The 18,591-nt window shown below is 46.8% G+C and overlaps 1 protein-coding gene across 1 annotated transcript in view; it reads right to left on the bottom strand.

Moving 5' to 3' along the window:
* ESPN (espin) overlaps positions 1 to 17,612 on the bottom strand; it is a 36,885-nt gene extending 19,273 nt beyond the window's left edge. The window contains exons 1-5 of the mRNA XM_060694335.2: positions 17,286 to 17,612; positions 15,663 to 15,856; positions 5,658 to 5,844; positions 4,958 to 5,140; positions 3,947 to 4,078 (exon numbers count right to left, since the gene is read on the bottom strand). Coding sequence (XP_060550318.2) covers positions 3,947 to 4,078; positions 4,958 to 5,140; positions 5,658 to 5,844; positions 15,663 to 15,856; positions 17,286 to 17,600 — 1,011 coding nt within the window. The 5' untranslated portion in view covers positions 17,601 to 17,612. The remainder of the gene's footprint in view (positions 1 to 3,946; positions 4,079 to 4,957; positions 5,141 to 5,657; positions 5,845 to 15,662; positions 15,857 to 17,285) is intronic.
* Between the last annotated feature and the right edge of the window lie 979 nt (positions 17,613 to 18,591).

Below are 18,591 nucleotides of genomic sequence, written 5' to 3'. Positions count from 1 at the left end.
GGGTCCCCGAGGAGAAGGGACATGGGGATGTCAGTTTTTGCCGGACTGGAACTCTGGAGGGGTTGGGGTTGGACTATATGACCTCCCAGATCCCTTCTGTTCTAAGATTCCATGCCTTGGTCTGGGTTCTTTGCCCTGAGCAGGGGGTTGGAGTAGATGGCCTCCTGGGTCCCCTCCCTTCTAAGATTTCCTACTTTGGTCTGGATTCTTCACTCGGCTCTTCTGATCCAACCCACAGCTCACGCCAGAGACCCTGGACCATTCTGGTCCAAAGATTGTCCAATCTCTCCTTGAAGTCCTCCAGCGATGGGAGCACCCACAACTTCTAGTGGCAAGCGGTTCCACTGCTTAATTGTTCTCACTGTCAGGAAATTCCTCCTTAATTCCAGGTTGCTTCTCTCCTTGATTAGTTTCCATCTGTTATTTCTAGTCCTTCCTTCCTTCCTCCCTTTCCCTCCTTTCCCCTTCCTTCCTTCCTTCCTTCCTTCCTTCCTTCCTTCCTTCCTTCCTTCTTTCTTTCCTTTCTTCCTTCCATCCTCCCTCCCTCCCTCCCTTTCTCCCTTCTCTCTGTCTATCATGTCTCTTATCTCTCATAGAATCATAGTATAATCAAAGTATGAAGGCTATTGCTTAATACCTTGTAAGCCGCCCTGAGTCTCCAGAGAAGGGCAGCATATAAAAAAATAAATTAAAAAAAAAAAAAAGAATAGAATAGAGCTGGAAGGGACCTTGGAGGTCATCTAGTCCAACCCCCTGCTCAAGCCAGAGACCCGAGGCCATTTCAGACACATGGCTGTCCAATCTCTTCTTAAAAACCTCCAGTGTTGGAGCACCCACAATTTCTGGAAGCAAGCTAGGTTCCCTTCCGGATTTAAAGGAAGGAGAGGATGGGTGCCTACGAAATTGCCACCTCGGCCCCCAAGTCGTTCCTGCAGATTGCCCCCCCCCTTAAAAGGGCCACCCACCCACCCAGGGACCCCTCTTACGTTGCCCATGATGCCAGGGGAAAGGCTTCTTCTCCTTCTGTCGCAGCCCAAAGCTCAACCGACATCCAGCGTAAAATAACAGGTTTATTTACCTCCCTGGGGGATGCGCGACATCACAGTCGCCCTGGCAGGATTTACACCCGATGCCCTGGGTAACCAGCAGCTGGTGAATTCCCCCTGGCATTGGGGAGCTTTCAAAAAGCACTCCCCCCCCCCGAAATAAACGGGCCAGAAACGCCTGAAAATGGGAGAGGCAGACTGCCAGCCGGCATGGGGAATGGGCGAGAAAAAAAATAAATAAGTCACCCATGCAAAATTTAAAATTAAATTAAAAAAGACAAAGAAATTTCGTCGGTTTGTTTTAGGTGACCCGGGATCAATGCCACATTGGTTTGCAAAGCAACATTTAGCGGTTGCACGGAAGGAAGCCACGGATGTGGCATGTACCACAGGATTGATTGACAGATAGATGATTAATAGATAGATAAATGATAGATAGATAGATGATAGACAAATATAGACATGATAGATGATTGATAGATATATGATTGATAGATAAGATAGATGATAGATAGATGATATATATAGATAGATTATAGATAGACAGATGATAGATAAATATAGACATGATAGATGATTGATAGATAGATGATTGATAGATGATAGATGATTGATAGATGACAGATAGGTAGATTATAGATAGATGATAGATAAATATAGACATGATAGATGATTGACAGATGATAGATAGATGATAGATAGATAGATGACAGATAGATTATAGATAGATAGATATAGATAGATAGATTATAGATAAATATAGACATGATATATATATAGATAGATGATTGATAGATGGTAGATAAATATAGACATAGATGATAGATAGATGATAGATAGATAGATGACAGATAGATTATAGATAGATAGATTTTAGATAAATATAGACATGATATATAGATAGATGATTGATAGATAGATGATTGATAGATGATAGATAAATATAGACATGATAGATGATAGATAGATGACAGATAGATTAAAGATAGATTATAGATAAATATAGACATGATATATATATAGATAGATGATTGATAGATGATAGATAAATATAGACATGATATATATATAGATAGATGATTGATAGATGATAGATAAATATAGACATGATAGATGATAGATAGATGACAGATAGATTAAAGATAGATTATAGATAAATATAGACATGATAGATGATTGATAGATGATAGATGACAGATAGATAGATAGATTATAGATAGATAGATAGATAGATAGATGATAGATAGATGATAGATAAATAAATATATACATGATAGATAAATATAGATTGATAGATAGAAGATAGATGATAGATAGACAGACAGACAGACAGATAGAATAGATGGTTGCACAGAAGGAAGCCATAGTGGGGGCACGTACCACGGGGTCCTTGTAAGTGACCAGGGCATCCGTGGCCTTGTCCCAGCTTCTCTGGAAGCCCGACGGTTTTTTAAAATTGTGGCGATAGTTATTTTTCTGGAGTTGTTTAATGCAACAGGAGAGGGGAGGAGGAAACAGAGGGAAGGAAAGCAGGGGGAAAAAATAACAGGCGAAACGGAAAATAAATGGGAATGAAAAATATAACATAACCCACAGGTTTAAAAAATTAGAAATAAAATAAAAGGGCGATGAGAAACGGGAAGGAATGGAAAAACAGAGCAAAAAGAGAGAAAGAAAAAACAGGACAGCCATAAAAGGAAAAAGTAAATGAACAATGGAGATAGGAAAGTGTGTTTTTTTAAAAAAAACAGGGAAAAAGGACAAAGAAAAGAGGAGGAAAAAAAAGAACAAGGGCAGAACATAAATAGAACAGAAAGAGGAGCAAGAAGAAGAAAGGAAAGGAAGAGATAGGAAGAAATGAAGGAGGAATGGAAATGTTAACAATCGGTGCCATAACAGAAATAGAAAACACATAAAAAATATATACAAGAACAAAGAGATTAAAAAGCAAAGCAACAAACCAAAAATTAAATGGAAAACAGAGAAAAAATAATACAATAATGTAAATAGCATCTCTCTCTCTCTCTCTCTCTCTAATGTTTCATATCTCTATATTTATCTGTCTGACTGTCTATCATCTGTTTTCTATCTAATGCTTCATATCTTTCTATCTTTCTATCTATCTTTCTATCTATCATCTATCTAATGTTTTATATCTATCATCTCATATCTATCTATCATCTATCTATCTCTATCTATCTATCTATCTATCTATCTATCTATCTATCTATCATATCTATCTATCATCTCATATCTATCTATCTATCTGCCTGTCTGTCTGTCTATCCTATCTAATGTTTCATATCTCTCTCTCTATTTAATGTTTCATATCTATCTATCTATCTATCTATCTATCTATCTATCTATCTATCTATCTATCAATCTCTCTGTCTCTGTCTCTCTCTTTCTCTGTCTCTTTCTATCTATCTTAGACAGACAATAGATGATAGATTATAGATAGATAGATAGATAGATAGATAGATATAGATAGATAGATAGATAGAGATACAGTAGATAGATAGATGTAGAGAGACATGATAGATGGTTAATATATGATAGGTAGACAGACAGATGATAGAGACATGATAGATGATAGACAGACAGACAGACAGAAAGGAAGCTGGATTCACTGAACAATCATGGCAAAATAAGGTTTTAAAATCAGGGGTGCCTCACTTAAAGACTGGACCGCTGAAGTTTTTTTGGTCCCGATTACAGTTGTAAGGCTAAGAGGCGTGGCTCCAATCAGCGCATTGGGGGGATGAAAGGATAAATCCGAGGCAAGGTTGAACCCCTCTAGATGCCCCTTAGGAGCCCCAATATTCATCCCAGCCCCTTTTCATGCCCCTCCCCCCCCCCATGGGCAAGGCTAAGCCACCCTCCCCGCCACGCCTCTGCACCATGTTTTCCACCGTCCGCAGGTACTTGGCGCACTGCGAGTGGCCATTGTAGTCGGCAAGGTCCCCGGCGGTGTAGCCATCTTGGTCGAGCAGGCTGAGGTCGACGCCGTTAACCACGAGGATCTGACAGCACTGTGAGGGAGAGGAGAGAAGAGGACATAGATGAGCAGAGAGGGAAGACTGGGAGTGGGGGGTGAACTAGATGACCTCAGGTGGTCTCCCTTCCCTCCCACTCATTCTAGGCGTCTACATTTTGATTGCGATTCCTCCCACCGGGCAGCGGGTTGGGCTGGATGACCTCTGAGGGCCCTCTCAAGCCTTCCGTTTTAGGCTTCCTTCTTTTAATTTGGGTTCAGAATCTAGAATTTCAATTTGGATTATGATACCCCGGCAGGGGGTTGGACTGGATGACCTCCAAGGCCCCTCTCAACCCTTCCAGTTGTATATTTTAATTTGGATTCCTTCACCGGGTATGGGGTTGGACTGGATGACCTTCGAGGCCCCTCTCAGCCCTTCTCTTCCTTCTATTTCCATTGAGATTACGGCACAAGCAGTGGGGTTGAGCTGGATAGTCTCTGAAGCCCCTCTCAACCTTCCCGTTTTAGGCTTCTGTATTTCAATTTGGATTCCTCCACTGGGCAGAGGGTTGGAGTAGATGACCTCCCGAGGTCTCCCTTCCAATCTTAGGTTTCCGTGTTCCTCCACCAGGCAGGGATTCAGACTACACAACCTCTATGGCCTCTTTCAACCCTAAACTCCTATATTTCAATTTGGATTCCTCCGCCAGTCAGGGGTTGGACTCGATGACCTCTGGGGTCCCTTCCAACCTTTCTATAGTTCTCCCACTCCTAAGGCCCAGCAGAGCCACTCGCGAGGGTCCCCGCATCCCCTGAGCTGAACTGAACCCAGCACTTCCTTCCCTCGCGGCTGCCTCCAATTCTTCCTTCCTCGCGAGGGAAAGGGCACCAAGAGGCGATCCCTCACCGCCCGATCTTCTCTCCGCGTGCTCACCTCCAGCTCCCCGTTCTCCGCAGCATCGTGCAAAGGGGTCCCTCCCCATTGGTCCACCACGATCTCCCCTCCGTGTAAGAGCAGCCAGCTCAGGACTTTGGCGTGGCCCCGACTGGCCGCAAAATGCATCGGCGTGGCCCCGTCTTCGTCCTGCTCCGACAGGTTCACGTCGGTGAAACTCATCTGCGTAGCCAGCAGGATAAAAAAAAATTAAAATAAATAAACGATCAAGACCGGAGTCTCGCATCCGGAGAGGACGCCCTGCAGGCGGTCCTCGACTTACGACCACCACAACGGGGCCCGGAATTTCCGCCGCGAAGCGAGACGTCGATCCGAGTGAGTTTCGCTCCCTTTTAACGACCCTTCGTGCCGCGGTTCGTTCAGCGACCCTGGCTTCCCCACCGACTTGTCAGAAGGTCATGGGACCCCCCCGGGGGAACGCTGCGACCGTCGTAAATACGAGACAGCAGCCAAGCTGTCCGAATTTTGGTCGCATGAACAAGGTAGGTATAAAAAAACCCGAAAAACCGGATCTAAGTGACTTTTTTCGGTGCTTCGGATGGTCGCTAAATGAACGGCCGTAAGTCGGGGACTACCTCCATGGGGTCTGCGTGGGTTTGTGAACGACGGCAAGGAAAGCTTCCTGACACACACACACACACACACACACATGATGTGACTCCTCCACTCCTGTGCTCACCAGCCATACAATGACGGAGTTGTGGCCCATCTGAGCTGCGGCGTGGAGGGGCGTCATGCCATCGTTGGCGCGTAAGTGAGGGTCAGCCCCCCACTCCTTGACCAAATACTGGACAATCTCCATGTGACCCTCCTGGCAGGCTAAATACAGTGGGGTGGCACCATTCTTGGTTTGGGCGTTGACCGAACTGGAAAGAGAAAAAAAGAAAGGAAAAAAATTCAGATTTTTCAAATCAAGTTGCTGGGCGGCGGGTTGGACTAGATGACCTACAGGGTCCCTTCCAATGCTAATCTGTTGAATCTGTTTAATAAGTTCCCCTTTTTTTTGGAAAAACGATCGAATCTATTACGGGGGGTCCTCGACCTACGACCGCAGCTGAGCCCAACATTTCTGCCTTTAAGCAAGGCATTTTTTTTGAAGTGATGTGTCGCCCCGTTTAAAGACCTTTCTTGCCACCGTTGTTAAGGGAGTCGCTCAAATGATTCCCCGACACCCCGATACAGGCAGTCCTCGGTTTCCAACAATTCATTTAGGGATTATTTGAAGTCACAAGGGCACCCACGAAAGTGACTTAGGACTGTCATTGAGTGAATTGCTGCCATTCTTAAATGTTCTTAAACACGGTCGTTGAGCGAATCCAGCTTCCCCCATTGACTTTGCTGGTCTAAAGGTTGCGAAAGGGGATTGCGTGATCCTGGGGAATGCTGTGACGGTCGTAAGTGTGAAAAATGGTCACTTTTTTTCAGTGATGTTGTAACTTCGAACCGTCACTAAGCGAGCCATTGTAAGTCGAGGACTATCTGTAATCAAATATTGATGAAGAACTGAGAAAAATTTCATTTTTCCACTAGAGTTCCCCCCCCCTTCTTCCAACGAAATAAATCATTTTTCCCAGCTAGTCCTCAACAAACGACCATAATAGAGACTGCCCCATTACAGTCGTTAAGCCTTTCCACCATCAATTGTATTAACTTATCAACCGCAGTGATTCGTTTAACAACGGTGGCAAGAAAGGTCGGAAACAGGGGACAAAATTCACTTCATAAACGTCTCACTTAGCAACAGCAAAAGTTTCGGGTTCCATGGCAGTCGTAACCCGAGGATCTCCTGCAACGCGCAAATATTCTAACCAAACGAATTGAGCAGAGAATTTCCCTGCCTTAATCTTGCTGGAAAGTTTCATTTTTTAACCCCGAAAAATCCGGATTCGCACACAACTCGGATGCCCTCTGCCGATTTCAATTCTCCGGAAACACCTGTTGAATATTTCAAAAAGGCAACGTAAGAAAAACTCAGCTGGGCTTTTTAATAATTGATCGGCATCTCTTGGAGATGCCGGGTTCTTTGCAACCTTATTCTCTTTCCACCCGCTCTTAAATGTGAGGGTTTTTTTTTTTTCCTTGCCTGCAACACACAAAAACTGAACAAACAACTGTGTTGTGTGTCCCAAAACTTCAGCCTCTCAAACGGAATAAACAATATTTATTCCAGCTGTAATGAGAGATCTGGAAGTGCTTTCATTGGATCGGAGGGCAGGGAGCAGATTGACACGATGGGTTGTGGGTCCTTCATCACTGCTTGGCTTTAAAGAAGAGACTGTCCCGAATGGTATAGGGTTTCCTGCTCGGGCAGGGGGTTGGATTAGATGACCTCCAAGGTCCCGTCCAAGCCCGTTATCCTGTATTGAGAGAGTAAAGTTGAGGAGTTGCATTGGAGAACCATTTGTCCAGGATGGCACTAGATAGGTAGATAGGTAGAGGATTGATAGCTAGAAAGCTAGAGGATATATATATATATATATTTGTTTTCTGAGGTTTTCGCGGGTGTTTGTATGTAGGTCTTTGGTTATTCGGGTTTTCTCCCGCGTAAAATTGGAGGTGTCTTGGCGACGTTTCGACCAAGTCTCATTCGTCATCTTCAGGCTGGTGTTTTCGGCTTCGTGCTTCTAGGAGCAATGTGTTAAAAGGAAGAAACAGCTGCGATCACACATTGCTCCTAGAAGCACGAAGCCGAAAACACCAGCCTGAAGATGACGAATGAGACTTCGTCGAAACGTCGCCAAGACACTTCCAATTTTACGCGGGAGAAAACCCAAATAACCAAAGACCTACATATATATATATATATATATAATCTTATATAGATATTATATATAGATATCATCTCTAGCTATCATCTAGCAATCTAGCTATCTAGCTGATTGATAGAGATAGGCTGCATGATAAGCATATGAACAGACAGACGGATGGACGGACGGATGGATGGATGATGCAGCTTATCTCCAGAAGTTGTGGATGCTTCAACCCTGGAGGTTTCTAAGAAGAGATTGGACCAGCCATTTCTCTGGAATGGTCTAGGCCGGGTCTCCTGCTTAAGCAGGGGGCTGGATTAGATGACCTCCGAGGTCCCTTCCTTCTCCGTTATTCTGTAATCGCAGATCAATTAATCAGTGGAACGACTTTCCCCCCCAGAGGTTTATGGGTGCTCCATCCATCCATTCAAGAAGAGACTGGACAGGGACGGTACAGGTAATCCTCGACTTACGGCCACAATTGGAGTCAAAATTTCCGTTGCTGAGCGAGACAGTTGTTAAGTGAGTTTTGCTCCCTTTTACGACCTTTCTCCTCCCCATTCCGCTGTGCCACGGAAAGTTTGGGCGCAACAGGTGGCGGTCGTAACTCGAGGACTACCTGGCGAAGGCAAATCTCTTCCCAGGCGCTTCTGTCCTTCCTCCCCTGGGCAGAGGGGCTGGCCTTCCAGGTTCCACCCCCTCCCCAGGAAGCTGCAAAGACAGCGATAAGGGCTATCTGTGCCCCGGAGACAGGCAGCTGGCCGTCGCTTGGCGAGGCGGGCTTCGTCGTAAATCAGATCCCTCCAGGCAGCTGCTATTGTGCCTGGCTGCAAATTAGCTACAGGAACAAAGAAAAGGACACAGCGATAAAAAAGCAGGCAGGGACAATGGAACACCTGGTGGTCTCTCTCCCCCCCACCTTCCCTCCTCCTTCCCCCCCTCCCCCGGCTGGTCCTGCCTACCCCCCCTCCCCTCCCCTCCCTTCCCTGGCAGATTTGGTGAGTTTGAGCCAAAAAAATAAAATATTATTTTTAAGGGAGTAAAGGATGTGGCTACCAGGCTGGCTGGAAGGCAGAAAATTGCAGTCAGGGATGTAGAGAGTTGGAAAGGGCGCCTCGGAGGTCATCTAGTCCAACCCCGAACCCAAGGCACGTTTCCAGTGAAAGCCCAGGATGGTGTGAAGTTTAGGAAGGGGGTCTCGAAGAGCATCCAGTCCAGCCGCCTAAACGCTTGACGTAGAGAACTAAGTGCCATCCCTGAGTTCTATTGTGCAGGTAGTCCTTGACTTATGACGGCCGTTGAGCGCAACATTTCTGCGGCTAAGGGAGGCGGTTGTCCGCTGAGTTCCCCCCACCCCCAATTTCACAACCTTTTAGCCCCGGTGAGTAAGTGAATCGGTGCAGTTAAGTCAGGAACACACGGTTGTTAAACGAATCAACTTTGCTGGTCTGAAGGTCGCGTCCCCAGGACATTGCAATGGACATAAGTCCTTGCCAGTTGCTAAGCCTTTGAATTTTGATCATGTGACCGCAGGGAATGCTGCAACGGTCATAAGTGTGAAAAATGGTCCTATAATCCTCTCATGGTCTTAACTAACCAAGGAGAGAAACAACCTGGAATTAAGGAGAAATTTCCTGACAGTGAGAACAATTAACCCGTGGAACAACTTGCCACCAGAAGTTGTGGGTGCTCCAACACTTGAATTTTTTAAAGAAGAGATTGGACCATTGTCTGAAATGGCATGGGGTTTCCTGCCTGAGCAGGGGGCTGGACTAGAAGACCTCCAAGGTCCCTTCCGACTCTGTTTATTTTATTCTATTCACTTTTTTCAGCGCCGTTCTCACTTCAAACGGTCACTAAACGAAGCAACAAGTCAAGGACCACTTGCAACTCTTAGATAAGGGGAGATTTTTACAGCCCTATCTATAATTATATATATATATATATATATATATATATATATATATATATATATATATATATATATATATATATATATATTATATATTTATTGATTAGACTGTACAGGGCCATATCAACGTACAGGTTCAAACACATATTACCAATAAAATTCTAAAATGAGAATAGGATAAAACACAATAATATATAAAATTACATAATACATAAATTCGTAGAATAAACCAAGAAGTGAAGGCGAATCGAAGGCGGTTTGTGTTAGCTAAACCTTCTTTGTATAAGCCACCATCCGTGTTTCTTGGCAGTCTTGGAGGGATCTGGTTGCACTAACCGGTAACCGAGCCCAGGATCAAGCTGTCACTGGGGGGTGGGGGCGGGGGGAGGTACGGTGAAAGATCGTTCTTGCCCAGCTGTAAATAATTCATGTTGTTCCTTAACTAAGACAGGCAAAAACATGGGAGGAATGGAGTCATGTTGGTTTATGATCGCAGAAAAAAAAAAAACATTCAGAAAAATTCAAATTAGAGCATAAAATAGACGAAGAAAGGTTGCAGGAATCGGTTATGTCTAATTAGAATGGAATGGAATGGAATGGAATGAAATGGAATAGAATAGAATAATAGAATAGAATAGAATAGAATAGAATAGAATAGAATAGAATAGAATAGAATAGAATAGAATAGAATAGAATAGAATAACAGAGGTGGAAGGGACCTAAATTCACTCTAGTAAATCTAACATCACCTATTTAATTTATTTTTTTTTCTTAAATAGTATTTATTTGACGTCCCGACGAAGACGAGGTAAGCAAACCGATGTAATCTGGATCTCTCTATCCTAAAACTTGCAAACCTTCAAACCAAGATAGTTTGAACCGCGGCGGAATGGCGTGCCAATAAATTCGCTAATCTGATCAAGGTCTTACAAATTCTTGCCGGATTTTGAACGGACATAATCCTCAGATCTCCTACGAGAAAAAGAGAGAGATGCGGAAGGATGCAGACGTTTGGGGAAAAAAGGGAGAAAATTTGCTTGGCTGCTTAAGGTCCCTTAGAAATCTTGCGCTTGCAATTAACCCTTAACTATCAAAAAAGTTGTAAAATTGGATGCGAGTCCCAAAACTGCCACTCAGCCACAGATGGTGGTCATAAGTAGAGGACTAACTGCACGTCACATTCTGGATTGACTCAGCCCTCCAGCGAGGAAGATGACAGTCATAAGAAGGGTTTGGGGTTGGACTAGAAGATCTCCAAGGTCCCTTCCAACTCTGTTATTCTATTCTATTCTGTTCTGTTCTGTTCTGTTCTGTTCTGTTCTGTTCTGTTCTATTCTATTCTATTCTATTCTATTCTATTCTATTCTATTCTATTCTATTCTATTCTATTCTATTCTCTATTATTTATTTTGTATTCTATTCTATTCTATTCTATTCTATTCTCTATTATTTATTTTCTATTCTATTCTGTTCTGTTCTATTCTATTCTATTCTATTCTCTATTATTTATTTTCTATTCTATTCTATTCTATTCTGTTCTGTTCTATTCTATTCTATTCTATTCTCTATTATTTATATTCTATTCTATTCTGTTCTGTTCTATTCTATTCTATTCTATTCTATTCTATTCTATTCTATTCTATTCTATTCTATTCTCTATTATTTATTTTCTATTCTATTCTATTCTATTCTATTCTATTCTATTCTATTCTATTCTATTCTATTCTCTATTATTTATTTTCTATTCTATTCTATTCTATTCTATTCTCTATTATTTATTTTCTATTCTATTCTATTCTATTCTATTCTATTCTATTCTATTCTATTCTATTCTATTCTATTCTATTCTAGGAAAATGGCAGAAAGGTTTTTTTTTTTTTTTTTACAATTGCAAAATATTTATAAAGCTAACTGCAGAACCAGCCGAAAATAATTTTTGCAGCTCTCATTTTCTCCTTTTGCTGGTTTTCCGTGAGCCAAAAAGGAGGAAACTTTTTTTTGAAAAGCTGCTTAGCATTTTGGGGTGGGAGGGAAGCTCGTGTTTAACGCCGCCCCAAAAATTCTGAATTCTTTTTTTTTTTTTTTAAAGAGACTTGGCTTCCCAACTCTCCATCAAGAGCGAAAACCAGGCCACCGTCCCCAAAATTAATTCTGCAGATGGAGGCCTTGGGTAAATACGAGATTTCTGCTGGATGCAAACTGGACTTTCCACGCTGCAAAGTTTAAAAGAGACCCTGTGTTTTTTTGTTTTTTGTTTTTTTTTAAAAAAAGCCTGTTTCTGGCTGGCAGGAATAACATATTTGGCAGGTTTTTAATTACCCTTCCGAGGAGCTGTCTTCGCTCTGAAGGCTATTTGTGGTCGAACCACACCGGCTCGCCGTGGCAAATGAGATTAAAAACCTTTTAATCTGTCACGTACTGTACTTGTGTGGTTCCAAAGGATCCTGCTGACCTATTTTTCCCAGCTGGAGTGATTTTATATTAGCTCTTCGGCTGCAGTTTAATTTTAAGTAAGCTATTCAGCAGAGGCTGGAAAAGCTACGGGGGTGCTCTTTTTTTCCTGGGCAGAGAGGGTGGGGTTGGGCTAGATGACCTCTCAGTTCCCTTCCACGGCTTGCATTCCGAGATATATATATATATATTAGAATGGAGGCAGACAAGCAGGCAGGCAAGGAAGGAGGCAAAGAGAGAGAAAGAGAAAGAGAGAAAGAGAGAGAGGAAGGAGGGAAGGAAGGAAGGAAAGAATGAATGGAGGGAGGGAAGAGATAGAAAGAAAAAAGAGGGATGGATGAGAAAAGAAGGAAGGAAGGAAGGAAGGAAGGAAGGAAGGATTGGAGGGAGGGAAGAAATAGAGAGGAAAGAAAAAAAGAGGGATGGATGAGGACAAAAAGGGGAGGAAGGAGTTTAGGAAGGAAAGAAGGAAGGAAAGAGAAAACCAAAAGAGGGATGGATGAGAAAGAAGGAGAGAGAGAGATGAAAGAAGGAAAGAGGGACGGATGAGAAAGAGAAGGGAGGGAAGGAAGGAAGGAAGGAAGGGAAGGAGAGAGAGGAAAGGGAAGAGGGATAGATGAGAATAAAGGAAGGAAGGCAGGATTGGAGGGAGGGAAGAAATAGAGAGGAAAGACAAAAGGGAGGGATGAGAAAGGAAGGAAGGAAGGGTGGGATGGAGGGAGGAAGGAAAGGAGGAAGGGGAGAGAGATAAAAAGGAAAGATGAATGGATGAGAAAGAAAAGGGGAGGAAGGAGTTTAGGAAAGAAAAAAGGAAGGAAAGAGATAGAGAAAACTAGAAAAGAGGGATGGACAAGAAAGAAAAAAGAAGGAGAGAGAGAGGAAAGAAGGAAAGAGGGATGGATGAGAAAGAGAAGGGGGAAGGAAGGAAGGAAGTTGTGCGTCTCTCAAGCCACCCAAATGACAGCTCACACACCCCCCTCCACCCTCTCAGGAAAACAGGCGCTCCATCAATCTCCCTCCCTCAGGCCTCCCCCCTCCCCGACCGCCCTCCCCCTCCCTTCCCTGCCCACCCAAATTTTGGCTGTCCTCCCCATCCAAAGAGCCCTCCCGCCCCTGCCTGGCACACAATCCCTTTACACAACACCGCAGACACAAAGGCCGCTGTGTTATCAGCTCTTTGCAAAGCCCCATGGGCTATATTTCCATCGGGACTCCGAAGCCCCCACCACTGCTCCCCCCGCCCCTCCCTCCCCCGCCATAAAGCTGTCAGAGATGCCGAAAACAATCCGAACCAAGGAGACACAATTCTAGCCATGATACGGGCAAACCAGGATGGGGGCAAAACCAGGCCAGGATTGTGCCCGAGACGCTTGTGACATCCTTGGGGGTGGGGTGGGGGGCTGCAGCGTGACCCCAAGGGAGGTGGCTTTCTGCAATGGGGACACTGAGGCACGGGGCCAGTCCTTGAGGCTGGGTGTAAGGCCTCGCTTGGCCAGCATTTAACCTGGTTTGCAGAGCACCTGACCTAACCCACCTCCCTTTGCACAAAAGGCATTGTGGTTAGCCTAACCCTCTTTCGTGCAGAGAAATCTGGAGATGCATTTTGTGCCCGGGTGCCAACATGTACGTGAGAGCAGAACATCATGACAACATAACACATTGAATCATCCGTCAGACAGAACCCAGAATCACAGAGCTGGAAGGGACCTTGGAGGTCTTCTAGTCCAACCCTCAACCATTCTGGACAAAGGCTGTCCAATGTCTTCTGGAAGACCTTCCTTCCTTCCTTCCTTCCTTCCTTCCTTCCTTCCTTCCTTCCTTCCTTTCCTCCCTCCCACTTTCCCTCCTTTAATGTTCCTTTTCCCCCTCCCTTTCTTCTCCCTTCCTTCTTCTAATCTTCCTTCCTTCCTTCTTTCCTTCCTTCCTTCCTTTCCTCCCTCCCACTTTCCCTCCTTTAATGTTCCTTTTCCCCTCCCTTTCTCCTCCCTTCCTTCTTCTAATCTTCCTTCCTTCCTTTCCTCCCTCCCACTTTCCCTCCTTTAATGTTCCTTTTTCCCCTCCCTTTCTCCTCCCTTCTTCTAATCTTCCTTCCTTTCTTTCCTTCCTTCCTTTCTTCCTTCCTTTCCTCCCTCCCACTTTCCCTCCTTTAATGTTCCTTTTCCCCCTCCCTTTCTTCTCCCTTCCTTCTTCTAATCTTCCTTCCTTCCTTCTTTCCTTCCTTCCTTCCTTTCCTCCCTCCCACTTTCCCTCCTTTAATGTTCCTTTTCCCCTCCCTTTCTCCTCCCTTCCTTCTTCTAATCTTCCTTCCTTTCTTCCTTTCCTCCCTCCCACTTTCCCTCCTTTAATGTTCCTTTTTCCCCTCCCTTTCTCCTCCCTTCTTCTAATCTTCCTTCCTTCCTTTCTTTCCTTCCTTCCTTTCTTCCTTCCTTTCCTCCCTCCCACTTTCCCTCCTTTAATGTTCCTTTTCCCCCTCCCTTTCTTCTCCCTTCCTTCTTCTAATCTTCCTTCCTTCCTTCTTTCCTTCCTTCCTTCCTTTCCTCCCTCCCACTTTCCCTCCTTTAATGTTCCTTTTCCCCTCCCTTTCTCCTCCCTTCCTTCTTCTAATCTTCCTTCCTTCCTTCTTTCCTTCCTTCTTTCCTTCCTTCTTTCTTCCCTTCCTTTCCTTCCTTCCATCCCTCCCACTTTCCCTCCTTTAATGTCCCTTTTCCCTCCCTCCCTTACTCCTTCCTTCCTTCTTCTAATCTTCCTTCCTTCCTCTAATCGTCCTTCCTTCCTTCCGTCCATCTGTCGTGCATCTTATCCATCTGTCTCAGAGTCATAGAGTTCTACCCCCTGCTGAAGCAAAATCCCTGTAGTCACGTGACCAAAATTCGGAGGCTTGGCAACTGGCAAGGACTTATGACGGTTGCAGTGTCACATGGTCCCCTTTTGCGACCTTGAGAGCAGCAAAGTGGATCCATTTAACAACCGTGTCCCTGATTTAACTGCACTGATTCACTTACCAACCGGGGCCAAAAGGTTTTCAAAGAGGGACAAAATTTTCAACTTTCGGAAAGGTTTTAAAAAGCCCCCGGGGTTAGGAAAACCCCCCCCCCGATGCCGAGGCAAAAACCGCCATGGATAATAGAGGAATAAAATAAAGCCAAATCTGAAACAAAATAATGAAATAAAATAAAAAACCAAAATAAAATAGAGACAGGCAGTCCTTGACTTACAAAAGTCCGTTTAACGACCGTTGAAAGTTACAACGGCCAAGAAAAAAGTGACTTATGACCGTGTTTCACACTTATGACCGTCGCAGCCATCCCCATGGTCACATGATCAAAATTCAGACACTTGGCAGCTGACTCCCGAGTGACTAATTTAAGAACGGCAGCGGTTCGTTTAACGGTGTCAAAAGAAAGGTCGTAAAACAGGGCCTTGCTTAGTAAAGGAAATTTGGGGTTCCGTGGCGGTCGTAACTCGAGGACTACCTGTGATGCTTCACTTTTGAACAACTCTTGTTGGAAACACCCACACGCTCAACTCTGTGTTGGGAAAGTAACGCCGGCCCAGCGAGGCGGTCCCTTACCTGGGACAGTGTCCGAGGATCAGATGCAGGGAAGGAAAATCTCCTTTCGTGGCAGCGTAATGGACGGGCAGCGCGCCCGTCTCGGTGGGCACAAGCGGGTCGCCGTTCCCGAAGCGCAAGAGCCAGTCAATGACATCGTGGTGGCCGAAGCGAGCCGCCAGGTGCAGGACGGTGGCCCCCGAATGATCCGCATCCTGCACGAACGGACACGGCGAGACCGTCACAACTCCGAGGCAATTTAGCAAAACGTGGGCCATGCACGACAAGGAAAGGAAAGGAAAGGAAAGGAAAGGAAAGGAAAGGAAAGGAAAGGAAAGGAAAGGAAAGGAAAGGAAAGGAAAGGAAGGAAGGAAGGGCAGAATAAGAGGCCGGGTGGCTCAGCAGACTGATAGCATTGTGATTAACACCAGCTGTCTGCAATTACTGTAAGTTCGAATCTCACCAGGCTCAAGGTTGACTCAGCCTTCCATCCTTTCAAAGGTGGGTGAAATGAGGACCCAGATTGTGGGGGCAATAAGCTGACTTTGTATGAATATACAAAAGTATGAAGGCTATTGCTTAACGCATTGTAAGCCGCCCTGAGTCTCCGGAGAAGGGCAGCATATAAATCAAATTTTATATATATTTTTTTTAAAAATGGCCCAGCGGAGGGGCTGGACTAGATGACCTCTAAGGTCTCCTTGCCTTCTACAATAGGCTACATTTGGGGGGGGGGGTTGGAAATAATCGCTCTGCTCCTTCACTCCAGTGCCCGAAGGTTGAGCTGGTCCCACACCCTACTTAAGCCACAATGCGGGTCAAAGTGTTGTCAGAATCTGGGCCAGGGGTCTCCCCCCGTGTCTTGGGAACGGGGCGACCTGTGACACGGTTCCTTCCCCAAGCAAACGTCCCAACGGGACCTCGGCCACGCCGCTTGCGATCAGAGTCGGGGTTGAGAGATTGTGTGAATCCAACACGGGTCTTTTCTGGCCAACCTTCGTGCAAGCCCAGCGGGAGGGAGAATCCCCCTTTCCCGGCCTGTCCGGGTAGAGAGCCCAAGTGTCCCGCTATGGAGGCTGAAGCAGACGCGACCCCTCTCTTGCCCCGCCTCCCTGGCTGCCCTCTGCACGTGCTCAGAGGCTCACCTGGACCTGGGTGGGGCAGCCACTGCAGGCAGCCCGGCTGGACAGAAGGGCAAACGAGGGGAAGGTCCCCCACTCATCCCCAACCGTCTCCAGCGCCCGCGCCGCGATCCTGACCCTCCGCCTCGTTTCCTGCCCTCTGCACGACCTCAGAGGCTCACCTGGACCGAAGCCGAACAGCCACCGCAGGCCCCAAAAGTGGAGAAAAAGACCCCCCACTTCCCCTCTTAGGGGTCCCCATCAGTCTGAAGCGTCCGCGCCGGCGATCCCTCCACGATCCTGGCTCTTCGCTTCGCTCCCCGCCCTCTGTATGTGCTCAGAGGCTAACCTGGACTCGGGCCGGGCAGCCACCCCATGCAAGCCAGGTGGACAGAGGCGGGGGGACAAGAAAGAGACACCCCCCGTTTCGGTTCTTGGGGTCCCCTGAAGCGCCCACACCGTGATCCTGCCTCCCTCCCTCCCTCCCTCCCCGCCCGCCCTCTGCCCATGCTCAGAGGCTCACCTGGACGCGGCAGCCGCCGGGCCCGAGCAGCCACTGCAGGCAGGCCAGGTGGCCGGTGGCGGCGGCGTCGTGGGCCGGGGTGGCCCCGTTGCGCGCCCGCCCCTGCGCGCCCAGCGCGGCATCCTCCACCAGGTAGCGCAAGCAGCGCAGTTTCCCGGCGCGGGCGGCGTGGTGGACGGGCGAGGCGCCCAGCGGGTCCCGGAGGGCGGCGGGGGGCAGCAGCGGGACCCCCCGCTCGGCCGCCGGAGGCAGCAGCGCCTTCAGCGCCTCCAAATCGCCCTGGCGAGCCGCTAGCAGTGCGCGCTCCCCGGCCATGGCGCTCGCCTGGCGCCCGGCCGGCTCTGCGGGAGCTTCGGCCGGAGGGAGGGAGGGGAAGGGGGGAAGGGTGGGGGGGTCTGGCCCCGCCCACTAGATGGAGGCCACGCCCCTCCTTGGCCACCCTCTCACCCACCCACCCGGCCCCTCCCTCCTCCTGTATGCCTGCTCCGACTACTAGCGCAACCTCCGGGAGCTGTCCTTCAGCACCTGGGTGCCCCGGCGTCTGAGCATACACAGAGTTGCATCCCTTCGGGAGCAGCTGGATCGAAAAATGCTGGTTCCAAGGCTCCCCCTCTTCGGCAGGGCGTACCCACCTTCCTTGCAAGTGGTCCTGGGGTCGCAGGAGGGGTGGAACTGCTTTGGCGGGGGAGGAGGAGGAGAGGAGAGGAGGGAAAGGGGACCAAGAGGAGATGCAGGGCAGGATTGAAGGGGGAGGTGGAAAGGGACTCCGAGCGGAAACGTGGCAAATGGTTGTGCCTTTGGGCAGCGGTTCCCCCCCCCCCCACCTCAAGCTGGTTTGCTTTAAAATGGGTGGACTTCAACTCCCAGAATCCCCCAGCCAACAGGTAAGGACTACAAGTCCCAGAATTCTCCAGCCAACAGGTAAGGACTACAAGTCCCAGAATTCTCCAGCCAACATGCATGGGCTTCAAGTCCCAGAATCCTCAGGGCAGTAAGACATAAGAGGGAGACATAAGAGCACACAGTCAAGAAAGAAACTCAGCAGAATATTTTTCTGATCTGCAGAAGATCCAGTAAGGGAATCTGTTAGGGAAGCTTCAATACTTGGTTCGGACCACACGGTGGCGCTAAAGACCGTCCATTAAAAGCCACCTCGCTCATTAAAAGTTCTGTTCCTTTATTTTGCAAATTTTAAAAGAGACACGCCCCCTCCCTTTCAAATTGGGTGGGTGGTCCCTGTTAAGAAGTAGGGGAGGGGGTTTGCAAAAATCAGGTAGGGCCTAGAAAATAAACCTAAAAACAGTTT

The sequence above is a fragment of the Pantherophis guttatus genome, chromosome 15, assembly GCF_059756535.1.
Source record: "Pantherophis guttatus breed Tessera chromosome 15, ASM5975653v1, whole genome shotgun sequence".
In the NCBI taxonomy this organism is placed as follows: Eukaryota; Metazoa; Chordata; class Lepidosauria; order Squamata; family Colubridae; genus Pantherophis; species Pantherophis guttatus.
Note: the sequence above shows the minus strand (reverse complement) of the source record. Positions and strands in the feature narration are given on the sequence as shown.